This window comes from Lucilia sericata, unplaced genomic scaffold (assembly GCF_015586225.1).
Source record: "Lucilia sericata isolate MDLA Ls3-8-SP2 unplaced genomic scaffold, ASM1558622v1 Contig000498F_arrow, whole genome shotgun sequence".
NCBI lineage: Eukaryota > Metazoa > Arthropoda > Insecta > Diptera > Calliphoridae > Lucilia > Lucilia sericata.
Window position 1 is genome coordinate 89,183 of NW_023994512.1, and position 25,255 is coordinate 114,437.

At 29.7% G+C, this 25,255-nt stretch overlaps 3 protein-coding genes across 8 annotated transcripts in view; 1 reads left to right on the forward strand and 2 right to left on the reverse strand.

The window, feature by feature from the left end:
* Positions 1-333: 333 nt before the first annotated feature.
* On the reverse strand, positions 334-1,868 carry LOC119605573. Its single transcript, XM_037958765.1, has 6 exons — positions 1,691-1,868; positions 1,357-1,474; positions 1,121-1,281; positions 948-1,047; positions 827-877; positions 334-760 (listed from the first exon to the last, which is right to left on the reverse strand). Exons 2-6 carry the CDS (start codon positions 1,468-1,470, stop codon positions 677-679), a joined length of 510 nt encoding a protein of 169 aa, XP_037814693.1. The 5' UTR covers positions 1,471-1,474; positions 1,691-1,868; the 3' UTR covers positions 334-676.
* Positions 1,869-3,047: 1,179 nt separating this feature from the next.
* On the forward strand, positions 3,048-15,577 carry LOC119605574 (ubiquitin-conjugating enzyme E2-17 kDa). 4 transcript variants are annotated; one of them, XM_037958766.1, is made up of 4 exons: positions 3,048-3,156; positions 3,742-4,081; positions 13,041-13,326; positions 14,909-15,577. In XM_037958766.1, the coding sequence occupies exons 2-4, from the start codon at positions 4,038-4,040 to the stop codon at positions 15,032-15,034; spliced, it is 456 nt and encodes a 151-aa protein (XP_037814694.1). In that variant the 5' UTR covers positions 3,048-3,156; positions 3,742-4,037; the 3' UTR covers positions 15,035-15,577. The 4 variants fall into 4 exon arrangements, with proteins under 4 accessions (XP_037814694.1, XP_037814697.1, XP_037814696.1 ...); XM_037958769.1 differs by having other exon boundaries at positions 3,070-3,156; positions 3,868-4,081; XM_037958768.1 differs by having other exon boundaries at positions 3,099-3,314; positions 3,868-4,081.
* Positions 15,578-19,627: 4,050 nt separating this feature from the next.
* The window catches only part of LOC119605576 (FERM, ARHGEF and pleckstrin domain-containing protein 2), a 143,440-nt gene continuing 137,812 nt past the window's right edge, over positions 19,628-25,255 (reverse strand). Inside the window, exons 12-17 of one of the 3 annotated variants that reach the window (XM_037958780.1) lie at positions 23,960-24,198; positions 23,425-23,896; positions 22,857-23,366; positions 22,744-22,764; positions 20,588-21,044; positions 19,886-20,510 (exon numbers count right to left, since the gene is read on the reverse strand). In XM_037958780.1, coding sequence (XP_037814708.1) covers positions 20,438-20,510; positions 20,588-21,044; positions 22,744-22,764; positions 22,857-23,366; positions 23,425-23,896; positions 23,960-24,198 — 1,772 coding nt within the window. In that variant the 3' untranslated portion in view covers positions 19,886-20,437. Of the gene's footprint in view, positions 20,511-20,587; positions 21,045-22,743; positions 22,765-22,856; positions 23,367-23,424; positions 23,897-23,959; positions 24,199-25,255 lie in introns of all 3 variants that reach the window. The other 2 variants (XM_037958782.1, XM_037958781.1) reach the window with 2 other exon arrangements.

Genomic DNA, 25,255 nt, shown 5'->3' on the forward strand with positions numbered 1-25,255 from the left:
TAACAAATTATAAGTTTCACTAATAAAAATGTCGTTTGTTTAATAAAACAAAACAAAATGTTCAATTCAAAAAGATTTTTGCTTCTTCTGTAAAATTTTAAAAATGTTAGATAGGGCCGTTTGCGTTTTAGGTGACGTTATATAAAATACATTCCTTACTTCTTCATTATTGTCGCAAAATGTTTAATAGCGAGAACTTAAAGAGAAACTGCGAGGAGACTTGCAAATAAGATTTAACATAAATTCCAATTTACCGCTTAGCCCAGCTTTATATTCGGAATGATTAACTTTAAAGCCTGCCATTCGTATATGGATTGAAAAACTTTTCGCAAATTTTAATTTAAGAAAAATATTATTTTATTTCACTATATTAATAATTTGTATAAAAACTACAAATACATACATTTCGATAAGATTATGGAACACTGTGATATGTCAAAAAGGCCACAAAACTTACAATAATTTTCACATTAAATGGACGGAATGTTGGAGAAAATATATTAGTCTTAATAGTTTTATAAAACCTTAATTAAAAATACTTAAGTTACTGTTAAAAATTACACTCAAAATGTGTAATAAAATGTAACATTACAAAAAAAATGCATACACAAATAATTAAGAGATTAACTAAAATAATTTGAACAAAAAAATTGATTCAAGTGCAAGGGAAAACTGATTAAGGCATTAAAAGCTCTATATTGGGATTTTGAATTTCTAAAAATATTTGATACTGAGAGAAAACGCACAGCCAGCAATAGAACTGAAATTAAAATAAAAGAATTACATTTTAATAACGATTTAAAAGGAAATATTAAAAGCAACTTACATTATAGGCCATCCAGCAGAAGTTAATCAAAGCGGAAAAGGTCTGCTCCAGCTATTAGGAAATTAATATAAAACCAAAACTTTAATTTTTCTTAATTTAATAGAAAGCTAGTTAAACTTACGTATATATAGTAGCCACCAATAAGCCATAAACCAAAAATCAATTGGAATAAAATGGCTACACCCACCAAGATTAACCAGGGTAAAAGCCAGCCGCGTACACTAAATTTGAAAGAAATTATTTAAATTTATCACAAAAATTATATAATTTTATAAATATTTTCTTCACATTTACCTTATTTTAATGCCATAGAATACCAAATAAGAGGCTATAATGATTAAAACAAAATAGAATATAAAAAAGCCTCCCACTATTGGCATGGAGCTGCGTATATCAGTTTCAAATAAAGGAGAATATAATTGAGACGATTCACCACCACACAGCATATAAACAATCTATAATATAGTACAAATAAATAAATTTATTAATATTTTAACTTTTTTACAAAATACGAAACCAACAATACCCACCATAGTTATGAGTATCACGGAAAGAGCTGCTGTATAAGCTGCCACCGCATAGCTGCCGGTCCTAACATTATTCGACCATATTATGGGAGACCAACAAGAATTTAAAACCACCATATTGCTAAAAAGTTAAAAAATACTATAGTTTTTTGTAAATTCTTTAAATTATTCTATTAATTTATAAGTCTGTCGCAGAGGCATGTCTCACTCATAAATCTGTTTTCATTCATAGAAATCTGTCATTCATTTGTTTTTGGGAACACGCCCAGGTTTTTGTTTTCTTGTTTTATTCAGTTTATTCTAGTTTAATTTTACTATTACTTGTTGTTTTTCTTACCTTTTATTTTAATTTTAAGTTGATGTTTTTATATTTCTTTATTTGTCGTTTAATTTAAATGAATTAAATTAATATTTCTTTTTAATTATTTCGTTTCTTTAAGAATGTTGAATTGTAAAATGTAAACAAATTAATTGAAACTGTACAAAGCCTCTCTTCTCACTCTCTCTGATTGGAGTTGTGAGAGTGAGTGAGTAAGAAAGTTATATGTGACAACTGTCATGTTTTTATATGTCAGGGTTGTATTTTATAGTAGTAAAGCAAGTAAATTACAAAACATATACGTTAAAGTTAAAGGTTTGTTAAAATATGTTTTTCTATTAAAAACGTTTCTATTGAAATCCTGTCAAAAATGTTTTCTATCGAAAAATTAAATACATAAACATTTACATGTTTTCTAAAGGTTTATTTGAAGTACTTAGGAAATCAAGGCAACGATATTTTAGCAAACTTCGATAACGTTAATAGCGCTTTAAAGGTAATAACGATTAAACAAAATATAGAGGGCTAGGGGGGAATTATATTATATATTGTTATAAATAAGAAATTTGTTTCTCGTTATTGAGAGGTAACAATAGCTCGGCGCCATTGGTTGCCAAGGAGTTTTTTTTAAGTGAAACATCTTTAAAAGTTTTTCGCAGTTTAAAAAATGTTGTCTTTTAAAAAATTTTTTAAATTATATTATTTCACGATTTTTAGATTGCCGTCTTTTTGAACGACTTTCGAAATTGATATTTAAATGGGAGAAAATAGATAGCTTTTTTTTACAAAAACTTCTTTGTTTAAAACTTAATTCATAGAACCTTAACTAAATTTATAAGTGATTTTCGATTCTTTCGATTTCGGAAGACCTAAGATATCTGCTAAACCCTAATCTTCAATAATTCTATCAGACATGCTTTCGATAAATTTGCTATTTAAAATTATCTAAATCGGTCATAAATGACGGATATAGGAGAAAATTTTGGAAACAACTTATGAAAATATTATGTTTCTAATTCAACATTCGTTTTTTCACAAACTAAAGTGTTAATTCAATAAATTTTGTCACAAGTTGAAAATTATTAGATTTGATTCAAAATTTCATATAATTAACTACTATACAAATTTATATACTCCCGAAAAATAGATTTATTGTTAATAAGTAACTCCCTCTAGAATATCTGTATTACAACACTATTTATCAACTTAAACCTAGATCGGTCCATAATTGGCCATAGCTCTCATATAAGATTCACTACCGAAAATCATTTAAACGAACATTCAGATTTTCTTTTTATTTAATATCGTTGAAAATGTTAAAAACACACCTAATATCTTAGCCGGCTTAGGGACGATTTTAAGCCGCCGCCAAAATTTTTGGTGTAAATTGAATCCGTTAATGTTGGCGACGCAGGATTCTGACGTTCAGTCGGCAAATTTATATTTTTTGTGATATTTTAAAACGTGTGGTGTATAAAAATCAAGTATATTTAATTGGGGACAAACACTTTAAACGTTTAAAAAAATAATGAAGAAAACCCTATATTCCAATTAGAGAAAATAAAAAATATATTAAGCATTGACCATTTTTAACATTGAACATTAGAAGGAAACGTTTGCAAATTTTTTGTTGTTGTACAATGTACATATAGCGTATCTTTTCTTATCTACAAAAAATAAGCTAAATCTTAAGTTTTCTATATACTGCACTCTTTCCTTTGCATGTAAAATGTTTATATTTGTGTATGCCTGTGTATGAATAGTGATTGTTTTTGAGAAAATGGTGTTGCCAGAAATAAAAGCCAAAAGAAAAACAAACTTGTTAAAATCTTGAAAGCAATTGTTTAATTTAATTTTAACAAATTTGTTTGATAATTAATCATTTAATAAAGTTTTTTGTTGCTTTATTTAGAATTTAACTATCAAATAGAGCCAGAAAGAACGAAAAATACTAGCTTTTTAGAGGTGGCAACATTATTAGAAATGTTTGTCAGAGTTTGATTGACTGTGTGTGCGTGTGTTTGTGTGCTTTTTTGTCAATACATGTAAAAACTTTCGTTGACTTTTAGTTAAATTTTGTTCGTGTTAAGTTGAAGACGTGAAGAAAAGCTGAAAAACGCCAAATAGAAACTTTTGAAGTGTGTTAAGAAGAGAAATCAAAAAGCAAAAAGACTGAATTATAATTATTTTTGTAGGAATTCGTAACGATACAAGAAAAAAACAATTATAAGCAGAAGAAAGTGAAAGAGAAATATACAACAAAATTTAATTGCGTTTTGTGTTATTAACAAATAAAAGAAACATTTTAACAGAAAAAAAGGCCACCACTTTTTTTGGTTAAACACAAAAAGGTTTTTTTTAGAAAATGTCGACACCCGCACGCAGACGTCTTATGAGAGATTTTAAAAGGTATGTATAATAAATAAGAATATCACTAAACGTTTAGTTAAAACGCAAAAAATGTTTGCAAGCAAAAAATTTAGTTAATTTTCTAATTTTTGTTTGTTATAGCTTAATTATTTGTGTGTGCATTTTATGGTTCAAATATAAAATTTTCTCTAAAAAAAGATAAATTACGTGTGATTTTTATTTTGTGCTGTAATTTCTTTACCCCCTCCCCCCTGTTTGGGGCCTAAAAGTTATACAAAATCAAATAAATGTTTTTCTCATTTTGTAAATATGTGTCTGTGTATACTCTAGCTCTCTCCCTCACTCCTTATGATTTTACTGTTGTGTTTCTTTATATTTGTTTTTGCTTGTCAGTTTTTTCTCATTTGTCTTCTACTCTTTTTTTTTATTTATGTTTTGGAATATATTTTTTTAAATTTTATTTAGCAATTCTTTTGTTGTTTTTTGTTTTATAAAAACTAAATTACTTCCCGAATTTTCTATTTTTATTGTTTTTGTTTTCCCATGTTATTATTTGTTTTGCTGTTATAAACAAAAACAAACAATATTTACTTTAACAATTTCATTAATTTTGGCAACTGCCATTTTTTATAAAAAAGTCTCCCATTTGTCTTGTCTTTAGTTGACTCATGCCTGTTTTTTATACCTATAATTTTTAATTTTATTTAATTTTCTTTGTATGTTATATTTTCCCTTTTAATTTGCTTGTTCTCTTACTTTTGTTGTTTTATTTAATTTGTCTCTCCTTTTACTGTTCGTGTATTTCTTTTCTTATACATTTATTCCCTTGTTATTTTTATAGTTTTTGTTGTTTTTATTTTCAAGGATGTTTCTTCTTGTTGCCTAGAAAAATGTCAAGGATGTTTTTGTTAATTATATTATATTTTTGTAACATTTATTTTTTTATTTTGGTTTTATAAACAATCATCAACATTTGAAGGTCATATGCATATTGTCAATTTAGTGGTTTTCTTTTGTTTACATTTGTCATAGTTTTTTATTGTAATTGTTTTTTTGTTGTAAGTTTATAAAATTTTGCAAAGTTTCATATTAGTTTTGCCATTCTAATTAGTTCAAAATTGTTTTTTAACTACCTATGAAGATTTTAAGTAGTTATGTAAAAATTTATAAAGTAATCTAGCAAAATTTTACATCTAGCGGGGAAATGAAGACTTAAATGGGTAGATAGTTAATCAAGAAAAGTTGGCTTTGACAGATTTCATTCTTTGCCCAAGAATAATTAATTTTCATTCTAGTTTACCATAAACTACTCATAGTTTACAGTTGTAGTTTAGTGTAGTCTATAGTCTAGTCTATAGTCTAGTCTATAGTCTAGTCTATAGTCTAGTCTATAGTCTAGTCTGTAGTCTAGTCTATAGTCTAGTCTATAGTCTAGTCTATAGTCTAGTCTATAGTCTAGTCTATAGTCTAGTCTATAGTCTAGTCTGTAGTCTAGTCTATAGTCTAGTCTATAGTCTAGTCTATAGTCTAGTCTATAGTCTAGTCTATAGTCTAGTCTATAGTCTAGTCTATAGTCTAGTCTATAGTCTAGTCTATAGTCTAGTCTATAGTCTAGTCTATAGTCTAGTCTATAGTCTAGTCTATAGTCTAGTCTATAGTCTAGTCTATAGTCTAGTCTATAGTCTAGTCTATAGTCTAGTCTATAGTCTAGTCTATAGTCTAGTCTATAGTCTAGTCTATAGTCTAGTCTATAGTCTAGTCTATAGTCTAGTCTATAGTCTAGTCTATAGTCTAGTCTATATCTAGTCTATAGTCTAGTCTATAGTCTAGTCTATAGTCTAGTCTATAGTCTAGTCTATAGTCTAGTCTATAGTCTAGTCTATAGTCTAGTCTATATTCTAGTCTATAGTCTAGTCTATAGTCTAGTCTATATTCTAGTCTATAGTCTAGTCTATAGTCTAGTATAGTCTAGTCTAGTCTATAGTCTAGTCTAGTCTAGTCTAGTCTAGTCTAGTCTAGTCTATAGTCTAGTCTAGTCTAGTCTATAGTCTAGTCTATAGTCTAGTCTATAGTCTAGTCTATAGTCTAGTCTATAGTCTAGTCTATAGTCTAGTCTATAGTCTAGTTTAGTCTATAGTCTCGTCTAGTCTAGTCTATAGTCTAGTCTATAGTCTAGTCTATAGTCTAGTCTATAGTCTAGTCTAGTCTGTAGTCTAGTCTATAGTCTAGTCTATAGTCTATTCTATAGTCTAGTCTATAGTCTAGTCTATAGTCTAGTCTATAGTCTAGTCTATAGTCTAGTCTATAGTCTAGTCTATAGTCTGGTCTATAGTCTAGTCTATAGTATAGTCTATAGTTTAGTCTAAAGTCTAGCCTACGGTCAAATCTATAGTCATGGCTTTTGTCTAGTTAAAAGTTACTTCTTGACTTAAGCACGCACGTCCCCAACATAAGCCAAAACGCCTCGCAACTGATAACCCCGCAAGATATTTACACCTATTCATAATATGTGGTCCAATTCTATTTTCTGTTTAAAATTATCTTTATTACCAAAAGTGTTGGAAAAATAAAGTTTTAACTACAGTAAATAACAATTTCTTTAAAGTTTTACAATCATTTTATTTTTTATTATAATAATTTTTGCAAACGTCTCTATTTGTCTATGATAAATAACAATATGTCTAAACTTGTATTTTACTTCTTGATGATTAAATATTTATGTTATATTTACCCCGTTTTTTATTGGAACTAAAGTAAATGACATTTTGTAGGTCAATTTTATATGATTAATTTATTATATTACAAATAGAACTGTAACAATTCCACCCCTAAAAATTAATATTTGTAAAAGTGAAAGTAATTTTTTATTTAGAAATTTATTGAAAATTATGGAAAGGAAATATCATTTGTCTATACATATAATAATAAAAATATTAGTTAATAAAAGTAGAACACGCAATTTATTATAGTATTGCAACAAACTACACCATTTCCTTATAATAGTAAAGTAATAAACTGATTTTTTAAATTTCTTTCAGAGGACTTTATACATTTGTGTCTTTAAAACATCCTACATTTTGAAGTACACTTAAATCCTTGTATTCAAAGATATATCACTTTATTTTCTAAGATACCTTGAAATTTTATATTAGTAATATAGAGAAAAATCTTCCTAAATGTGTGTGGAAACAGTGTTATAATTTAGAATTTATAGTGATGATGATGATGATACTAATATAAAAACTTTATAACAATTTAAATATGTATTTTGTGCATGTTGTTTATCAAAAAAGGTCATCATTAGTTCATTAGAGAGTAGACAAATTGTGACAAAAATACATAATAAATATATTAAATAATTTAACAAATAAGAGAATTTTAAATTTCACAATTAACTCTTTCATTTTGAAATAATAAAATATTAAAAAGATTACATGACACTAATCTTCTGTTTTTTTCTCAATGCAAGTGCAGTTCACTTGTATTGAACCCGAACTGAATTAAAACTAAACTAGAATTGAACTAGAACTGAATTAGAACTGAACTAGAACTGAACCTGAACTGAAGTAGAACTGGAACAGAACTGAACTGGAACTGAACTAGAACTGAACTAGAACTGAACTAGAACTGAACTAGAACTGAACTAGAACTGAACTAGAACTGAACTAGAACTGAACTAGAACTGAACTAGAACTGAACTAGAACTGAACTAGAACTGAACTAGAACTGAACTAGAACTGAACTAGAACTGAACTAGAACTGAACTAGAACTGAACTAGAACTGAACTAGAACTGAACTAGAACTGAACTAGAACTGAACTAGAACTGAACTAGAACTGAACTAGAACTGAACTAGAACTGAACTAGAACTGAACTAGAACTGAACTAGAACTGAACTAGAACTGAACTAGAACTGAACTAGAACTGAACTAGAACTGAACTAGAACTGAACTAGAACTGAACTAGAACTGAACTAGAAGAACTAGAACTGAACTAGAACTGAACTAGAACTGAACTAGAACTGAACTAGAACTGAACTAGAACTGAACTAGAACTGAACTAGAACTGAACTAGAACTGAACTAGAACTGAACTAGAACTGAACTAGAACTGAACTAGAACTGAACTAGAACTGAACTAGAACTGAACTAGAACTGAACTAGAACTGAACTAGAACTGAACTAGAACTGAACTAGAACTGAACTAGAACTGAACTAGAACTGAACTAGAACTAGAACTGAACTAGAACTGAACTAGAACTGAACTAGAACTGAACTAGAACTGAACTAGAACTGAACTAGAACTGAACTAGAACTGAAGTAGAACTGAACTAGAACTGAACTAGAACTGAACTAAAACTGAACTAGAACTGAACTAGAACTGAAGTAGAACTGAACTAGAACTGAACTAGAACTGAACTAGAACTGAATTAGAACTAAACTAGAACTGAACTAGAACTGAACTAGAACTGAACTAGAACTGAACTAGAACTGAACTAGAACTGAACTAGAACTGAACTAGAACTGAACTAGAACTGAACTAGAACTGAACTAGAACTGAACTAGAACTGAACTAGAACTGAACTAGAACTGAACTAGAACTGAACTAGAACTGAACTAGAACTGAACTAGAACTGAACTAGAACTGAACTAGAACTGAACTAGAACTGAACTAGAACTGAACTAGAAACTGAACTAGAACTGAACTAGAACTGAACTAGAACTGAACTAGAACTGAACTAGAACTGAACTAGAACTGAACTAGAACTGAACTAGAACTGAACTAGAACTGAAACTAGAACTGAACTAGAACTGAACTAGAACTGAACTAGAACTGAACTAGAACTGAACTAGAACTGAACTAGAACTGAACTAGAACTGAACTAGAACTGAACTAGAACTGAACTAGAACTGAACTAGAACTGAACTAGAAACTGAACTAGAACTGAACTAGAACTGAACTAGAACTGAACTAGAACTGAACTAGAACTGAACTAGAACTGAACTAGAACTGAACTAGAACTGAACTAGAACTGAACTAGAACTGAACTAGAACTGAACTAGAACTGAACTAGAACTGAACTAGAACTGAACTAGAACTGAACTAGAACTGAACTAAACTGAACTAGAACTGAACTAGAACTGAACTAGAACTGAAGTAGAACTGAACTAGAACTGAACTAGAACTGAACTAGAACTGAACTAGAACTGAACTAAAACTGAACTAGAACTGAACTAGAACTGAACTAGAACTGAACTAGAACTGAACTAGAACTGAACTAGAACTGAACTAGAACTGAACTAGAACTGAACTAGAACTGAACTAGAACTGAACTAGAACTGAACTAGAACTGAACTAGAACTGAACTAGAACTGAACTAGAACTGAACTAGAACTGAACTAGAACTGACTAGAACTGAACTAGAACTGAACTAGAACTGAACTAGAACTGAACTAAACTGAACTAGAGAATAGAACTGAACTAGAACTAAACTAGAACTGAACTAGAACTGAACTAGAACTGAATTAGAACTAAACTAGAACTGAACAAGAACTGAACTAGAACTGAACTAGAACTGAACTAGAACTGAACTAGAACTGAACTAGAACTGAACTAGAACTGAACTAGAACTGAACTAGAACTGAACTAGAACTGAACTAGAACTGAACTAGAACTGAACTAGAACTGAACTAGAACTGAACTAGAACTGAACTAAAACTGAACTAGAACTGAACTAGAACTGAACTAGAACTGAACTAGAACTGAACTAGAACTGAACTGAACTAGAACTAAACTAGAACTGAACTAGAACTGAACTAGAACTGAACTAGAACTGAACTAGAACTGAACTAGAACTGAACTAGAACTGAACTAGAACTGAACTAGAACTGAACTAGAACTGAACTAGAACTGAACTAGAACTGAACTAGAACTGAACTAGAACTGAACTAGAACTGAACTAGAACTGAACTAGAACTGAACTAGAACTGAACTAGAACTGAACTAGAACTGAACTAGAACTGAACTAGAACTGAACTAGAACTGAACTAAACTGAACTAGAACTGAACTAGAACTGAACTAGAACTGAACTAGAACTGAACTAGAACTGAAGTAGAACTGAACTAGAACTGAACTAGAAGTGAACTAGAACTTAAGGAATTATACATATAAGTACTTCATATTTATTAACTATAGTACAGTGCAGAAAAGGGCGCAAAAATTTGTTTTATTTACTTTTCTAAACAAATAGATGACGACGTTCAACAAGTGACCCCTGCCGTGCCGGTGTTCTTTTTGTAAAACGTTATTTATTGACTTGACGTCGTCGTTGTAGTATTTTCTTTTTCTATGACAGATGTTTAAGCTTTTTTATTTTTAACAAGTTCAACGTTTTAATGAATTGAAAAATGTAATAATACAAACCAAAAAAAAAAAAAAAAAAAATATAAAGAGAAAAAAATTAATGTCTGGCTTTAAGCCAACATGCAATAAGTTTTGAAAACGTTGTACTCAAATACAACTACTTGTGTACTACGGACTATAACTTGTACTTGTTTGAAATAAAACACAAATGAACCTAACAACCAACTGCAATACAATGGCACCTGATGCAATCATTTTGAAATTGATGGTTCATTTAATTTATTATTTTGGGTTTTCATTACTATTATTCTTCATTCAACTTTAAGCATTTATTTCTTTGTATAATAACTATGTATATTCTTCGTTTACGTAGGCATTGCAAATGAAAATTGTAGTGTTTAATACAAGATAAATTTTCTTTTATTCTATTTGTAATTAATTATTGAAAGAAATTTTAATATTTTTTCAAAGTAAAAACCATTTATTTTTTCATGAATCATTTAAATTTTTGTGTTAACATTCGTTTTCTTCTTTGTTTTGTATATATTTTTAAGAAAACATTTCCTTTATTTACATTTAATTTAAAATTCAAAATTTTCGTGTAGGTGCTAAAACAAGTCGTGTGGCATCTTTAAAATAATATTTATTAATTGTATTTCTGTTTTATTTTATCACAACAATCATTTAAATTCTTTTGTCGGAAGTTTTTTTATTTTATTTTCTATAAAACAAAGAAATTTCGTCATAAGTTCAAAAATTAAAAAGAAAAAAATATAGAAATTGCAAAAAAGAACGATGTATGACTGATTATTGTAAAGATTATGATCTAATAATATTTATTATATTTTTCAATGAATATACTAAAGGAAAATTAAAAATTACGGAAATTGCGATTTTTTGTTTAATTGTATTGAATAAAATGAAGATCAGAAGAATAGTTAGTTTGAATTCATCTAAAACTGATCATGAATAGAAATAAAATTGATCTCGAATAGAACTAGAACTGGGCTAAAACTTACCTTGAATAGGACAAGACTTGAACTAGAACTGATCTTAAACTAGAACTGTTCGAGAATTAGAACTTTTCAAGAACTAGAATTGATCTTAAATAGGACTAGACTTGAACTAGGACTGTTCAAGAACTAGAACTGAACTAGAACAGAACTGAACTGAACTGAACTAGAACAGAACTAGAACTAGAACTAGAACAGAACTGAATTAGAACAGAACTGAACTAGAACTGAACTAGAACTGAACTAGAACTGAACTAGAACTGAACTAGAACTGAACTAGAACTGAACTAGAACTGAACTAGAACTGAACTAGAACTGAACCAGAACTGAACTAGAACTGAACTAGAACTGAACTAGAACTGAACTAGAACTGAACTAGAACTGAACTAGAACTGAACTAGAACTGAACTAGAACTGAACTAGAACTGAACTAGAACTGAACTAGAACTGAACTAGAACTGAACTAGAACTGAACTAGAACTGAACTAGAACTGAACTAGAACTGAACTAGAACTGAACTAGAACTGAACTAGGACTGAACTAGAACTGAACTAGAACTGAACTAGAACTGAACTGGAACTGAACTAGAACTGAACTAGAACTGAACTAGAACTGAACTAGAACTGAACTAGAACTGAACTAGAACTGAACTAGAACTGAACTAGAACTGAACTAGAACTGAACTAGAACTGAACTAGAACTGAACTAGAACTGAACTAGAACTGAACTAGAACTGAACTAGAACTGAACTAGAACTGAACTAGAACTGAACTAGAACTGAACTAGAACTGAACTACTGAACTAGAACTGAACTAGAAATGAACCTAAAACTGAATTAGAGCTATACTGAAATGAAGTGCAAAACAAAATGGACTTTATGAAGCCAAGACACTTTAGATTTCCCAAAATAAATTTTCAATTAAATATAAATTTGACTAATTGACGTCAACGTTGATATTATAGTGACGTATAGATTAGTAAGAATTAATAATATTTGAAAACAAACAACAAACAAATAAAAAAAATGCTTTCTTAAATTGTCCAATAGAATGAAACAATGTTTTAAATATTTATGTCTTATTTATTGTATCAATCAATTCTATACAACACAGTCTTACATACATGCATACCTTTACTCTTCATATATTATTACTATTTCGATTGAATTTAGTCATTCATTTATTGTTTATTTATGCATATTGCTAACAATTGAAATAAACAAAAATAAGAAATAAAAAATCCAGTTTAAATTGATATTGAGTTTTAATAGAAAATATGTATTTTAATTATAAACCAAGCTAAAGGCAAACAGATACCCAGAAACCCTTACTTACCGTTTACAAGATATCATAGAATGTATGTTGTTGTTTGCCAACTATATTCTTCTGTATACATATTAATAATTCATCCTTAAATGTATTTCCTCTTCATTTTGAACCCCTAACCTCTTTAGAGCAAGTACTTTTATGAATCATAAATGTCTTTGAACAATGAAAAAGAAATGTATGAATTATCATTGACACAAGTGAATATTGACTTATGTAAATTTAACTTAAAATGAATTATTTATATTTTGTTTTTTACTTTATTTAACATTCTACTTTTTCTTCCATTTCTTGTAGACTTCAAGAAGATCCACCAACTGGTGTTTCTGGAGCGCCAACAGATAATAATATTATGATATGGAATGCTGTGATTTTCGGTCCACATGATACACCATTCGAAGATGGTACATTTAAATTAACAATAGAATTCACTGAAGAATATCCAAATAAACCGCCAACGGTGAGATTTGTATCAAAAGTATTTCATCCAAATGTTTATGCAGATGGTGGCATCTGTTTGGATATTTTACAAAATAGATGGAGTCCCACATATGATGTATCAGCTATTTTAACATCTATACAGGTAAAATAATGGATTTTTGAAAGTAAAACTAGAAATTAGAAAAATATAAACTAGAACAGAACTAGAACAGAACTGGAACATAACTAGAACAGAACTAGAACAGAACTAGAACAGAACTAGAACAGAACTAGAACAGAACTAGAACAGAACTAGAAGAGAACTAGAACAGAACTAGAACAGAACTAGAACAGAACTAGAACAGAACTAGAACAGAACTAGAACAGAACTAGAACAGAACTAGAACAGAACTAAGAAGCGAACTAGAACAGAACTAGAACAGAACTAGAACAGAACTAGAACAGAACTAGAACAGAACAAACAGAACTAGAACAGAACTAGACAGAATAGAACAGAACTAGAACAGAAACTAGAACAGAACTAGAACAGAACTAGAAACTAGAACAGAACTAGGAATAGAACAGAACAGAACAGAACTAGAACAGAACTAGACAGAACTAGAACAGAACTAGAACAGAACTAGAACAGAACTAGAACAGAACTAGAACAGAACTAGAACAGAAACTAGAAACAGAACTAGAACAGAACTAGAAACAGAACTAGAACAGAACTAGAACAAGAACTAGAAACAGAAACTAGAACAGAACAGAACAGAACTAGAACAGAACTAGAACAGAACTAGGAAAGAACTAGAACAGAACTAGAACAGAACTCGAACAGAAACTAGAACCGAACTAGAATAGAACTAACAGAACTAGAACAGAACTAGAACAGAACTAGAACAGAACTAGAACAGAACTAGAACAGAACTAGAACAGAACTAGAACAGAACTAGAACAGAACTAGAACAGAACTAGAACAGAACTAGAACAGAACTAGAACAGAACTAGAACAGAACTAGAACAGAACTAGAACAGAACTAGAACAGAACTAGAACAGAACTAGAACAGAACTAGAACAGAACTAGAACAGAACTAGAACAGAACTAGAACAGAACTAGAACAGAACCAGAACAGAACCATAACAGAACTAGAACAGAACTAGAACAGAACTAGAACAGAACTAGAACAGAACTAGAACAGAACTAGAACAGAACTAGAACAGAACTAGAACAGAACTAGAACAAACTAGAACAGATCTAGAACAGAACTAGAACAGAACTAGAACAGAACTAGAACAGAACTAGAACAGAACTAGAACAGAACTGAACAGAACTGGAACAAACTAGAACAGAACTAGAACAGAACTAGAACAGAACTAGAACAGAACTAGAACAGAACTAGAACAGAACTAGAACAGAACTAGAACAGAATTAGAACAGAACTAGAACAGAACTAGAACAGAACTAGAACAGAACTAGAACAGAACTAGAACAGAACTAGAACAGAACTAGAACAGAACTAGAACAGAACTAGAACAGAACTAGACAGAACTAGAACAGAACTAGAACAGAACTAGAACAGAACTAGAACAGAACTAGAACAGAACTAGAACAGAACTAGAACAGAACTAGAACAGAACTAGACAGAACTTGAGCAGAACTAGAACTAGATTTCATTAAGAAACATTCATTATGCAATAGTTTTTAATCTGAATTCTTTATATTATATTTTCTATATTTCAGTCTCTGTTGAGTGATCCAAATCCAAATTCTCCAGCTAATTCAACAGCTGCCCAACTTTACAAGGAAAATCGTCGTGAATACGAGAAACGAGTGAAAGCTTGTGTCGAACAAAGTTTCATTGACTAGCCATCCGCCGCCGCCGCAGCCGTTAAAGCCTTTAATTTAATGAAAATTAATCTTAAACAAAACCAACAACAACATGTACGTACACCTGGAGTTCATCATACTCAATTCACATCAACAACAACAACAAAAACAAGAGCAAAAATAACAGCAACCATTTCCTTTTTATAAAAACAAACAAACCAACCAACAGCTAAAACTACACACATTCAAACACATCAAACAAATGAGAAAAAGGAAGCAAGAGAATTGTAATAAGTAAATGAAAAAAATCATTTCAGTAGAAATGTTGCAAGAATAAAAAAAATCGAAATTCGTAAAACAAACAAAACGATCAATAGTAATGGAAATGGTTTAAATTTGTAAAAGCAGCTTTTTACTTAGTTTTCCTATTTTCTTAACTCCTCCTGCTCTCCTCCTATAAACAAATCCTCGTCCTTTTTTATTAGCAATATTTAAAATATTATGTGTGCAACTGCAGAGAAGCAGCATTCAAAATAATAAAATAAATTAAATTAAAGATAAAAAATAACAAAGCAAAAAAAACTAAATATGAATTAAAAACTCATTGTTTTAATTGAAAGTAAAAGAGAATTAAATTAAACATAAACTAATTAAATATCATTATTTCCAAAAAAAAAAAAAAAACAAAACAAACAACCTCTAAACAACACACACACTCTTATAAATCTACATTAAACAAAATACATTTAAAAATAAAATTAAAATTAAAATAAAAAAACAAACATAAAAATATTAATGTTTAAATATATTAAAAAATTAAAAAAAAAAATACAAAAAACAAAATATATATATTTAAAAAATAATAAACATTTTGTGGTCATTATTTACTTGATTATGATTATAGTTGGTTTTTTCTCAATTCAATTAAATTCCTATTGATATTTATAATATTCATGGTATTTTTTGTTTAACAATTTTGCTCATTCTCAATTCTTTTAAAAAGAAATCATTTAAAGTTTAAACTAGATCTTTTTTTCTTTCTTTCTTTCTTTCTTTCTTTCACTCTCTCTCATGTTTGTATATCCTACTCAGGATTTAATTTTTAATATTCTTTAGTTTTTCTTAATTTTTTTTTAATAATTAGTTTTGTTTCTTAAGTTTTTTTTTGATCTTAGCACTCATTATTGTTTTCCCTTTTTTATTTTAAATTATTTTTTTCTGTTTTCTCTTTTTTTAACATTTTTCTAAACATTAAATTATTTCTCTACTTAAAACTTAGAATTATGTTTTAAATTTATAATTACTATTATTATAAATGTAATTAAAAAAAAAATAAAAATAAAAACAGAAGCAAAGCATTATTAAATTATATGGCAAAAAAAAGAAGTAAAAAACAAAAAACATAAAATGATAAGAAATCAATAAACTTAAAATCTAAAAAAATATAAAATTAAATAAATCTTTTAATCTAGATAACTGATGTTTTGTTTATGTTTGCATAAGAAGTAGTTAGTAGTATATATTAATCACTAGACGAAGTCCATAGACTAATTCTTAGACAAATCAATAAACATGTTAATTAAGTAAGCAAGGGACTGGTACATAGAGATATTCACCCCTATCGCCAATCAATATTTCACGTGAAATATGTTTCCTTTTCACTTTTTTCGTTCACTAACTATTTTGAAGTGAAAAACATTCCCCTGTTGTGAAATTTGTTTGTTGATGCAATTTTGTAAACTATGAACAGCTGTTGCATACAAAATCAACTATTGTGAATGAATTGTTCACAGCAAGTTCACAATAGAAATTTTTCCTTAAAGGTGAATGAAAATTTCAAGGGAACAAAAATTTCACATCTATTGGCGATTGAGGTGATTAATAAACAACCTCCATAGGCTAGTCAGTAGACTTCACTGAATTACCGGAGAATATCCGACAAGAGACTAGACTGACATAGACTGAGAAATAGAAACTACAAGATACTAGTTCACAGACTAGTCTATAGCCTGGATAAATTCATGGACTGAACAATAGAAACGACAACATACTACTTAATAGATTGATCATATATGTACTGGTGATTAGACTGAATTAGGTCCAAAGATGCAATAAACTAGACAACAGACTAGTGTGTATACTAAACAATAGACTAATTCAAAGACTAGTCCATAAGCTAGTCAATGAACTGGTCTATAGATTGGGCAATAGAAAAGTCAATATACTAGTCAATAGGCTAGTTAATGGGTTAGTCTATAGACTAATCCATAAACAAGTCAATTCACTAGACAAATTAATAGACTGGTCAATAGACTATACAAGAGATTAGACAATAGACTAGTCCATAAACTAGTCAACACACTATACTAATTAATGGACCGGTCAATAGACAAGACAACAGATTAGATAATAGACTAGTCCATAGACTAGTCTATTGACTGGTCTACAGACTATTCAAACTACTGAATAGTCATGTCCATAAACTAATCAATGGGTTAGTCCATTGATTAGTGCATATATTAGTCAATAGGCTAGTGCATAGACTATAGATTAGTTAATGGATTAGTCCGTATACTAATCCATAGACTTGTCTATATACTAATCAATAGACTAGTCAATAAATTAGCCCATGAGCATTAGAAAACTCAAAATACTAATCAATAAGCTAGTCTCTGGATTGTACTATAGAATAGTCAATATAATAGGCCATGAACTAGTCACTAAATCAGTCTTGATTAGTCAATAGACTGAACAATAGAAAAGTCTGGATACCAGTCCATAGACTAGTTAAAGGAATAGGCCACATACTAATCAATACAGTATTCTATAGACTGCTCCACAGACTTCACAAGAGAGCAACAGACTACATCATAGAATGGTCAATAGACTAAAAAAGATTCATAGACAAGTTTTTAAATAGATTCCTGAATGAACTAATTAGTGGACAAGCCCATAGACTAACCAACTACCTAATGCATAGACTAGTCAATAGACTGATTTATATACTGTGCAATAGGAAAGTTAATATGCTATACTATACTAATCCCTAGAATAGACTCAAGAGACTAGACAATAGATTAATCTCTGAACTATACTATAGGATAGTCAATAAACTAGTTCATACATTAGGCCATAAACTGAACAATAGAAAAGTCAAGATACAAGTCCATAGACTAATTAATAGAATGTCCATAGCCCGTAAAGATTAGATAATAGACTAGAGTATTGACTAGAGGAATTACTGAATAGGCTTGTCCATAGACTAATCAATGGGTTAGTCCATTGACTAGTGCATATATTAGTCAATAGGCTAGTGCATAGACTATAGATTAGTTAATGGATTAGTCCGCATACTAATCCATAGACTTGTCTATATACTAATCAATAGACTAGTCAATAAATTAGCCCATGAGCATTAGAAATCTGAAAATACTAATCAATAAACTAGTCTCTGGATTGTACTATAGAATAGTCAATATAATAGGCCATGAACTAGTCACTAAATCAGTCTTGATTAGTCAATAGACTGAACAATAGAAAAGTCTGGATGCCAGTCCATAGACTAGTTAAAGGAATAGGCCACATACTAATCAATACAGTATTCTATAGACTGCTCCACAGACTTCACAAGAGAGCAACAGACTACATCATAGAATGGTCAATAGACTAAAAAAAGATTCATAGACAAGTTTTTAAATAGATTCCTAAATAAACTAATTAGTGGACAAGCCCATAGACTACCCAATTACCTAATGCATAGACTAGTCAATAGACTGATCTATAGACTGTGTAATAGGAAAGTTAATATGCTATACTATACTAATCCCTAGAATAGACTCAAGAGACTAGACAATAGATTAATCTCTGAACTATACTATAGGATAGTCAATAAACTAGTTCATACATTAGGCCATAAACTGAACAATAGAAAAGTCAAGATACAAGTCCATAGACTAGTTAATAGAATGTCCATAGCCTAGTCCGTACATGAGTCTATAGACTGGACAATATAATAGAGAATATACTATTCTGGGCAACAGACTAGTTCATAGAATGGTTACTAGACATGTAAATTGGCTAGCAAATAAACTAATTAACGGACAAGTCTATAGACTAACTAATAAACTAGTACATAGACTAGTGAACAGACTCCACTGAATAATTTTTAAAGATAATGACTTAGATCGATAGTTCTCGACCGAATGATTAAAAATGAAACAATAAAAGTTACTTAGGAAGCTTTGTCCTGAATTCCTAAGATATGGAATGGAAGACGCCATTATTGGGCTTTGCCATGTTATAATGAATGTTTGTAGTTTTGGAACTAGAAACTGTCTCTAACTCCCGGCAACAAATCACCAGTTTTCTGCTAGTTTCCTTCATCTGGCAAAGATTACACATGTCAACAAATTTATAACCCAGGCACCACTGGGTATACTTTTCTAAAGACTTTATCAAAACTGAATCCCAGTAAATTAAAAAAATATATTAATTGTTGTTTTATTGAATAGTTTATTTTCCTATTTATTAAGAAGAGTACATAGTAAGTATTTATGATTTGTATTTGTATTTTACAATAAATGCTGTAATTTAATTTTTAATTAAAAATGTATAAATTTCTTTTTATTTTGCATTTTATTTTGTTAATAAGAGACATTCTAACTACAGTACATACAAAAAAAAAATAATACTTAATTCAATAAAGACTTTATAGAAGTGGTTAATGGTTTTTATTAAATATATATTTGTAGATACATATATATTTTTGTAGAAAAATATAGATTTGTTTAAAAATAAATTTTGTTTTCGTTTAAGGCATCTTTTGTTTTAATAAATGTTATGTTAATATATTTGTTTTTGATTTTTTTATATTTTTAGAATATTTGTTATAATGAATACATAATACTAAGGTTTAAATATTTATATTTTTTAAAAAATTTATATAAATTTTTCTTTATTTATGACAAGTTTAACTTAATAGAGAAGACAACATACATATAAAATTTGAAATTTTAAACAAAATTTGGAGCAAAAAAGACATTAAAAAAAACATTTTATAAAAAATATATAAATATTGAAAATTTTTATATACAAATCTAAGATCAAGTTTACTAAAAGACATTCATAATAAAAAAATTTCCACAAAATTTAGTTTAAACCAAGTTTAACTAAACTTGTCATATAATAAAATAGTTTGTTATAAAAATTATACATAGTTTTTTGATTTTTTAATAAAATTATATTTAATTTTTGTTAATATTTTTTAAAAAAATACTTTAAGGCACTTAAAGTTTGACCAATTAGAATCTTGTTTCTTTGTTTTTTACAAAAAAATTTGAAAACATAACCTCAAATTGCACAGTAGTAGTGTTTTAAAAACAGTTTCAAGAAAACTAGTTTCCAATGACAATTTTGTATTAAAAACTATTATACATATATCAATCAATTATTAGTGGTAGCATGTATATTTTTAAAATCTTGGGTCTGGGTAGTGCTGCGTAAAACTTCCAGCCATCTGAAATAAAGAAATCGAATAAAATATATCTTTAGTATTAACACTTTCATTTCTTTCATTTCTTTCTCCGAACTTACCTATGATAAGTGTGAATACTTTCCGCCCTAAAGAAATAAACATGATTCTTGAAAGACAGTTTAAAAACAAATTCCTTCTGTACAGCATCTTGGGTACCCGGTGGTCCTACAGTATAGCCCAACAACGGCAAACTGGCTAAGGCGTATTCATCTTGATAGGATTTATAGAAATACAAACAGAATGAGGTAAATACGACCCATAGTTTTTGCCAGCCACTGCTATTTTTGAATTTACGCAGTAAGTAACCAGACAACTGGTTTTCGGCGGAGATTAGATGATCCCCCAAGCCTACGGTGGCGCCACGATGCCAACAGACGTGTAGAGCGGTATTGCTTCGCGAGGGTGGCGTTTTGTTTTGTGTATTTTGTTGTTGTTGCTGTAGCAATTGTTGCGCCGTCATCATTGAATTGTTGCCATTCGTCAGACCCAAGAGATCGAGACCCTCTTCGGAGGAGGCTGTTGGGAAAGGGAAAATAATTTGGGGAATTTTAATTAAAAAGATTATTAATACGATTAGAGACATAAAATGGTGAAGTTACTTACCTAACTAACTAACTAACTAACTAACTAACTAACTAACTAACTAACTAACTAACTAACTAACTACTAACTAACTAACTAACTAACTAACTAACTAACTAACTAACTAACTAACTAACTAACTAACTAACTAACTAACTAACTAACTAACTAACTAACTAACTAACTAACTAACTAACTAACTAACTAACTAACTAACTAACTAACTAACTAACTAACTAACTACTAACTAACTAACTACTAACTAACTAACTAACTAACTAACTAACTAACTACTAACTAACTAACTAACTAACTAACTAACTAACTAACTAACTAACTAACTAACTAACTAACTAACTAACTAACTAACTAACTAACTAACTAACTAACTAACTAACTACTAACTAACTAACTAACTAACTAACTAACTAACTAACTAACTAACTAACTAACTAACTAACTAACTAACTAACTAACTACTAACTAACTAACTAACTAACTAACTAACTAACTAACTAAACTAACCCTAACCTACTAACTACTAACGAAACTAACTAACTAACTAACTAACTAACTAACTAAACTAACTATACGAACTAACTAACTAACAACTAACTACTAACACTAACTAACTAACTACTAACTAACTAACTAACTAACTAACTAATAACTAACTAACTAACTAACTACTAACTAACTAACAACTAACTACTAATAACTAACTAACCTAACTAACTAACTAACTACTAACAACTAACTAACTAACTAACTAACTAACCCTAACTAACAACGAACTAACTAAGCTAACTAAATAACTAACTAATAACAACTAACGAACTAACTAACTAATCAACTACCTAACAACTCAACTAAACTAATAAATAACTAACTAACTAACTAACTAACTAACTACTAACTAACTAACTAACTAACTACTACTAACTAACTACTACTAACTAACTAACGAACTAACTAACTAACTAACTAACTAACTAACTACTAACTAATTAACTCAACTAACTAACTAACTAAACTAACTAACTAACTAACTAACTTAACTAACTAACTAACTAACTAACTAACTAACTAACTAACTAACTAACTAACTAACTAACTAACTACTAACTAACTAACTAACTAACTAACTACTAACTAACTAACTAACTAACTAACTAACTACTAACTAACTAACTAACTAACTAACTAACTAACTAACTAACTAACTACTAACTAACTAACTAACTAACTACTAACTAACTAACTAACTAACTAACTAACTAACTACTAACTAACAACTAACTACTAACTAACTAACTAACTAACTAACTAACTAACTAACTAACTAACTAACTAACTAACTAACTAACTAACTAACTAACTAACTAACTAACTAACTAACTAACTAACTAACTAACTAACTAACTAACTAACTAACTACTAACTAACTAACTAACTAACTAACTAACTAACTAACTAACTAACTAACTAACTAACTAACTAACTAACTAACTAACTGACTAATAACTAACTACTAACTAACTGACTAACTAACTTGTAAAAACTCTAATAGAACAATGATCCTTGTAAAAACCCTATCAAAGTCCTAAGACTGCAGCCGCCCCATCTTACTTACTTGCTACTATAACTTCCTTTTCTTGGCAGCCAAATAAAGGAAAGAAATTACCATTTCATATTAAATAAATTCAAATCTTAAAAACTCTTAATTATATATCGCTAAATACTCACTGCAATTTTTCAAATTCAATGTCAATTGGGTATGAGGTTTATTCTTAATATCCGCAGCCGCCTTAGACATTTCGGCCAGCCAAAGTGTCTTTTCAGCGGTGGTGCAGGCACTAACCGTTATGGCACACTGACCACCGAATATGGAAAACGAATTATGTTCACCATTTTCCGTTAACAGCGAGCGAACGGGAACATGACCCAATATACGGAACGACTGATCAATGGGTGACTTAGAACCATAAAGTAAAAGATCGGAGAAAAGGAAAAACATGCGTTGTTGCAGACCCGGCTTAGAGTGTTTCAGCAAACAGCCCTGTCTAATCAGCTTACGTTGACTTTGCACCAATTTATCGAAACCGTTAATGTCACGCTGCAATTCACAGAGTTGTATGAAATTCATGGACTCGGGTAGTTGTTGACGTATTTGTTTGGCAGAGCGTGAGAGTAAATGATAGACAGCCTGACAGTCGGCATAGTCTAAATGTTCTTCGGTATAGAAATCACAAAGTCCTATGGAAAATATAAGAAATTAATAAAGTTTTAACATTAAACTAATAAAACCACCTACTTTCCAATATCAATTGATAGTGCAGCATGCGATTGAGCGGTTTCAATAGCAATTCTCCTATGGGTAAGTAGCAAATCTTTTGCTGTTCAAAATCTTTATAGATCTGTTGGAAACGATTGTCGGTTTCAAACATTTCATTGAGACATTGCAGAATTTCACCATGAGCCTGATTATATTCATCGTAGATGGGTAAGGCGGCCATATTTTTTAACATAACATCTCCTATGCGATGAGTATCATGGGTACCACGTCCCTCCCACAAAACCATACGATGTTCTAAATCTCTTAAGAATATATTATGATGTTGACCCATAGATTCCAACATTTCAAACAACGGCTGCAGATTCTCAACATCTTCGGGTGTTAGCTCTTGACGGAAATGATTGTTGAGAATTTCCAAATCCTTCTTATAGGTACGTTCACTCATTAAGAGTTCTTTGGCCAAAAAGTAAGATTTTTCTGTGGGCCATTTCTTTAAATCGGAAAAAAAATATATAAATATAATGCTTTTAAAATAGGTTTAATAAAAACTCACTCTCTTTTTAGCTTCGGCATCATTTTCAGTATTACTACTGCTGGGTCCGGCACTAGGTCCATTATTATTTGCCATGGCATTGCCTGTATTGAGTTCTTGTCTTTTAGCATGTTGTATTTCAGCCTGTATAACATCATAGGTTCCTGCCTCTGATCGTGAGAGTGACGAAGATTTATCTGATCCTATGGTTAGATCTCTTCTATCCAGTGACATATTGCCATTTATACCGTGATAAACTTCTAGGGAAAATGTTGAAAAGGGGGAAAATGGTGAAATTAAAAACGGGAATACAAAAATATTTTGTAAAAATCATGAGAAATTAAATATTAAAGACCTTATTCATAAACAAAATTTTATTTTATAAACGATTCAATTTTGTATAGAAATTTTGTTTTATAAACCTTTTATAAAATAAAATGTTGTTTATGAATATGGAGGAATGTAAATAAATATTTATGTTTGTGTTCGGTAACGACATTAATCTTTAAAATTCGGATGAAAATCGAACGAAAATACAAAAAAAACTTCTCCGAAATACTTATTCACATTGCATATGAATTCGGCAACTTGTGCAGACGATGCCTGACCTAGTCCAATAAAGAAATGTATAATCATACATAAATAAAGGTGGACGTGATATTTCGTGATCATGTATCCCATTTATGAGCTGATATATTCATCCTTTTTCTATGAACTAGTCGATGGACATGACTATAGACATGACTATAACATAGTCTTTTGACTAACATATAGAACAGTCTTTGAACTAGTCCATTGACTAGACTATTGGCTAGTTTAGTCAACGGACGTGCCTACAAAATAGTGTACAGACTAGTATTTTTACTTATCTTTATACTAGTCTATAGACTAATCTACTGATGTATTTACAGAATACTTTATAGACTAAATAGTCCATTTACTTAAATATAGACTAGTCAACGGATTAGTTTGTTGTCTAGTCTATTGAAAAGCTTATAGTATAGTTTAGGAACTAGTATATATTCCAGTTTACTATTGACAAGTCTAGGGACTATGGACTAATCTATGGACTAGTCTAGGGACTAGTCTATTATCTGGCCTTTCGACTATTCTATGAACTAGTCTAAGGACTAGTCATGGACTATTCTATGGACTAGTCTATAAACTAATCTATGGACTAGTCTATAAACTAGTCTATGGGCTAGTCTATAATCTAGTCTATGGACTAGTCTATAAACTAGTCTATAGACTGGTCTATAAACTATCTGTGGACTAGTCTATAAACTATCTATGGACTAGTCTGTAAACTAGTTTATA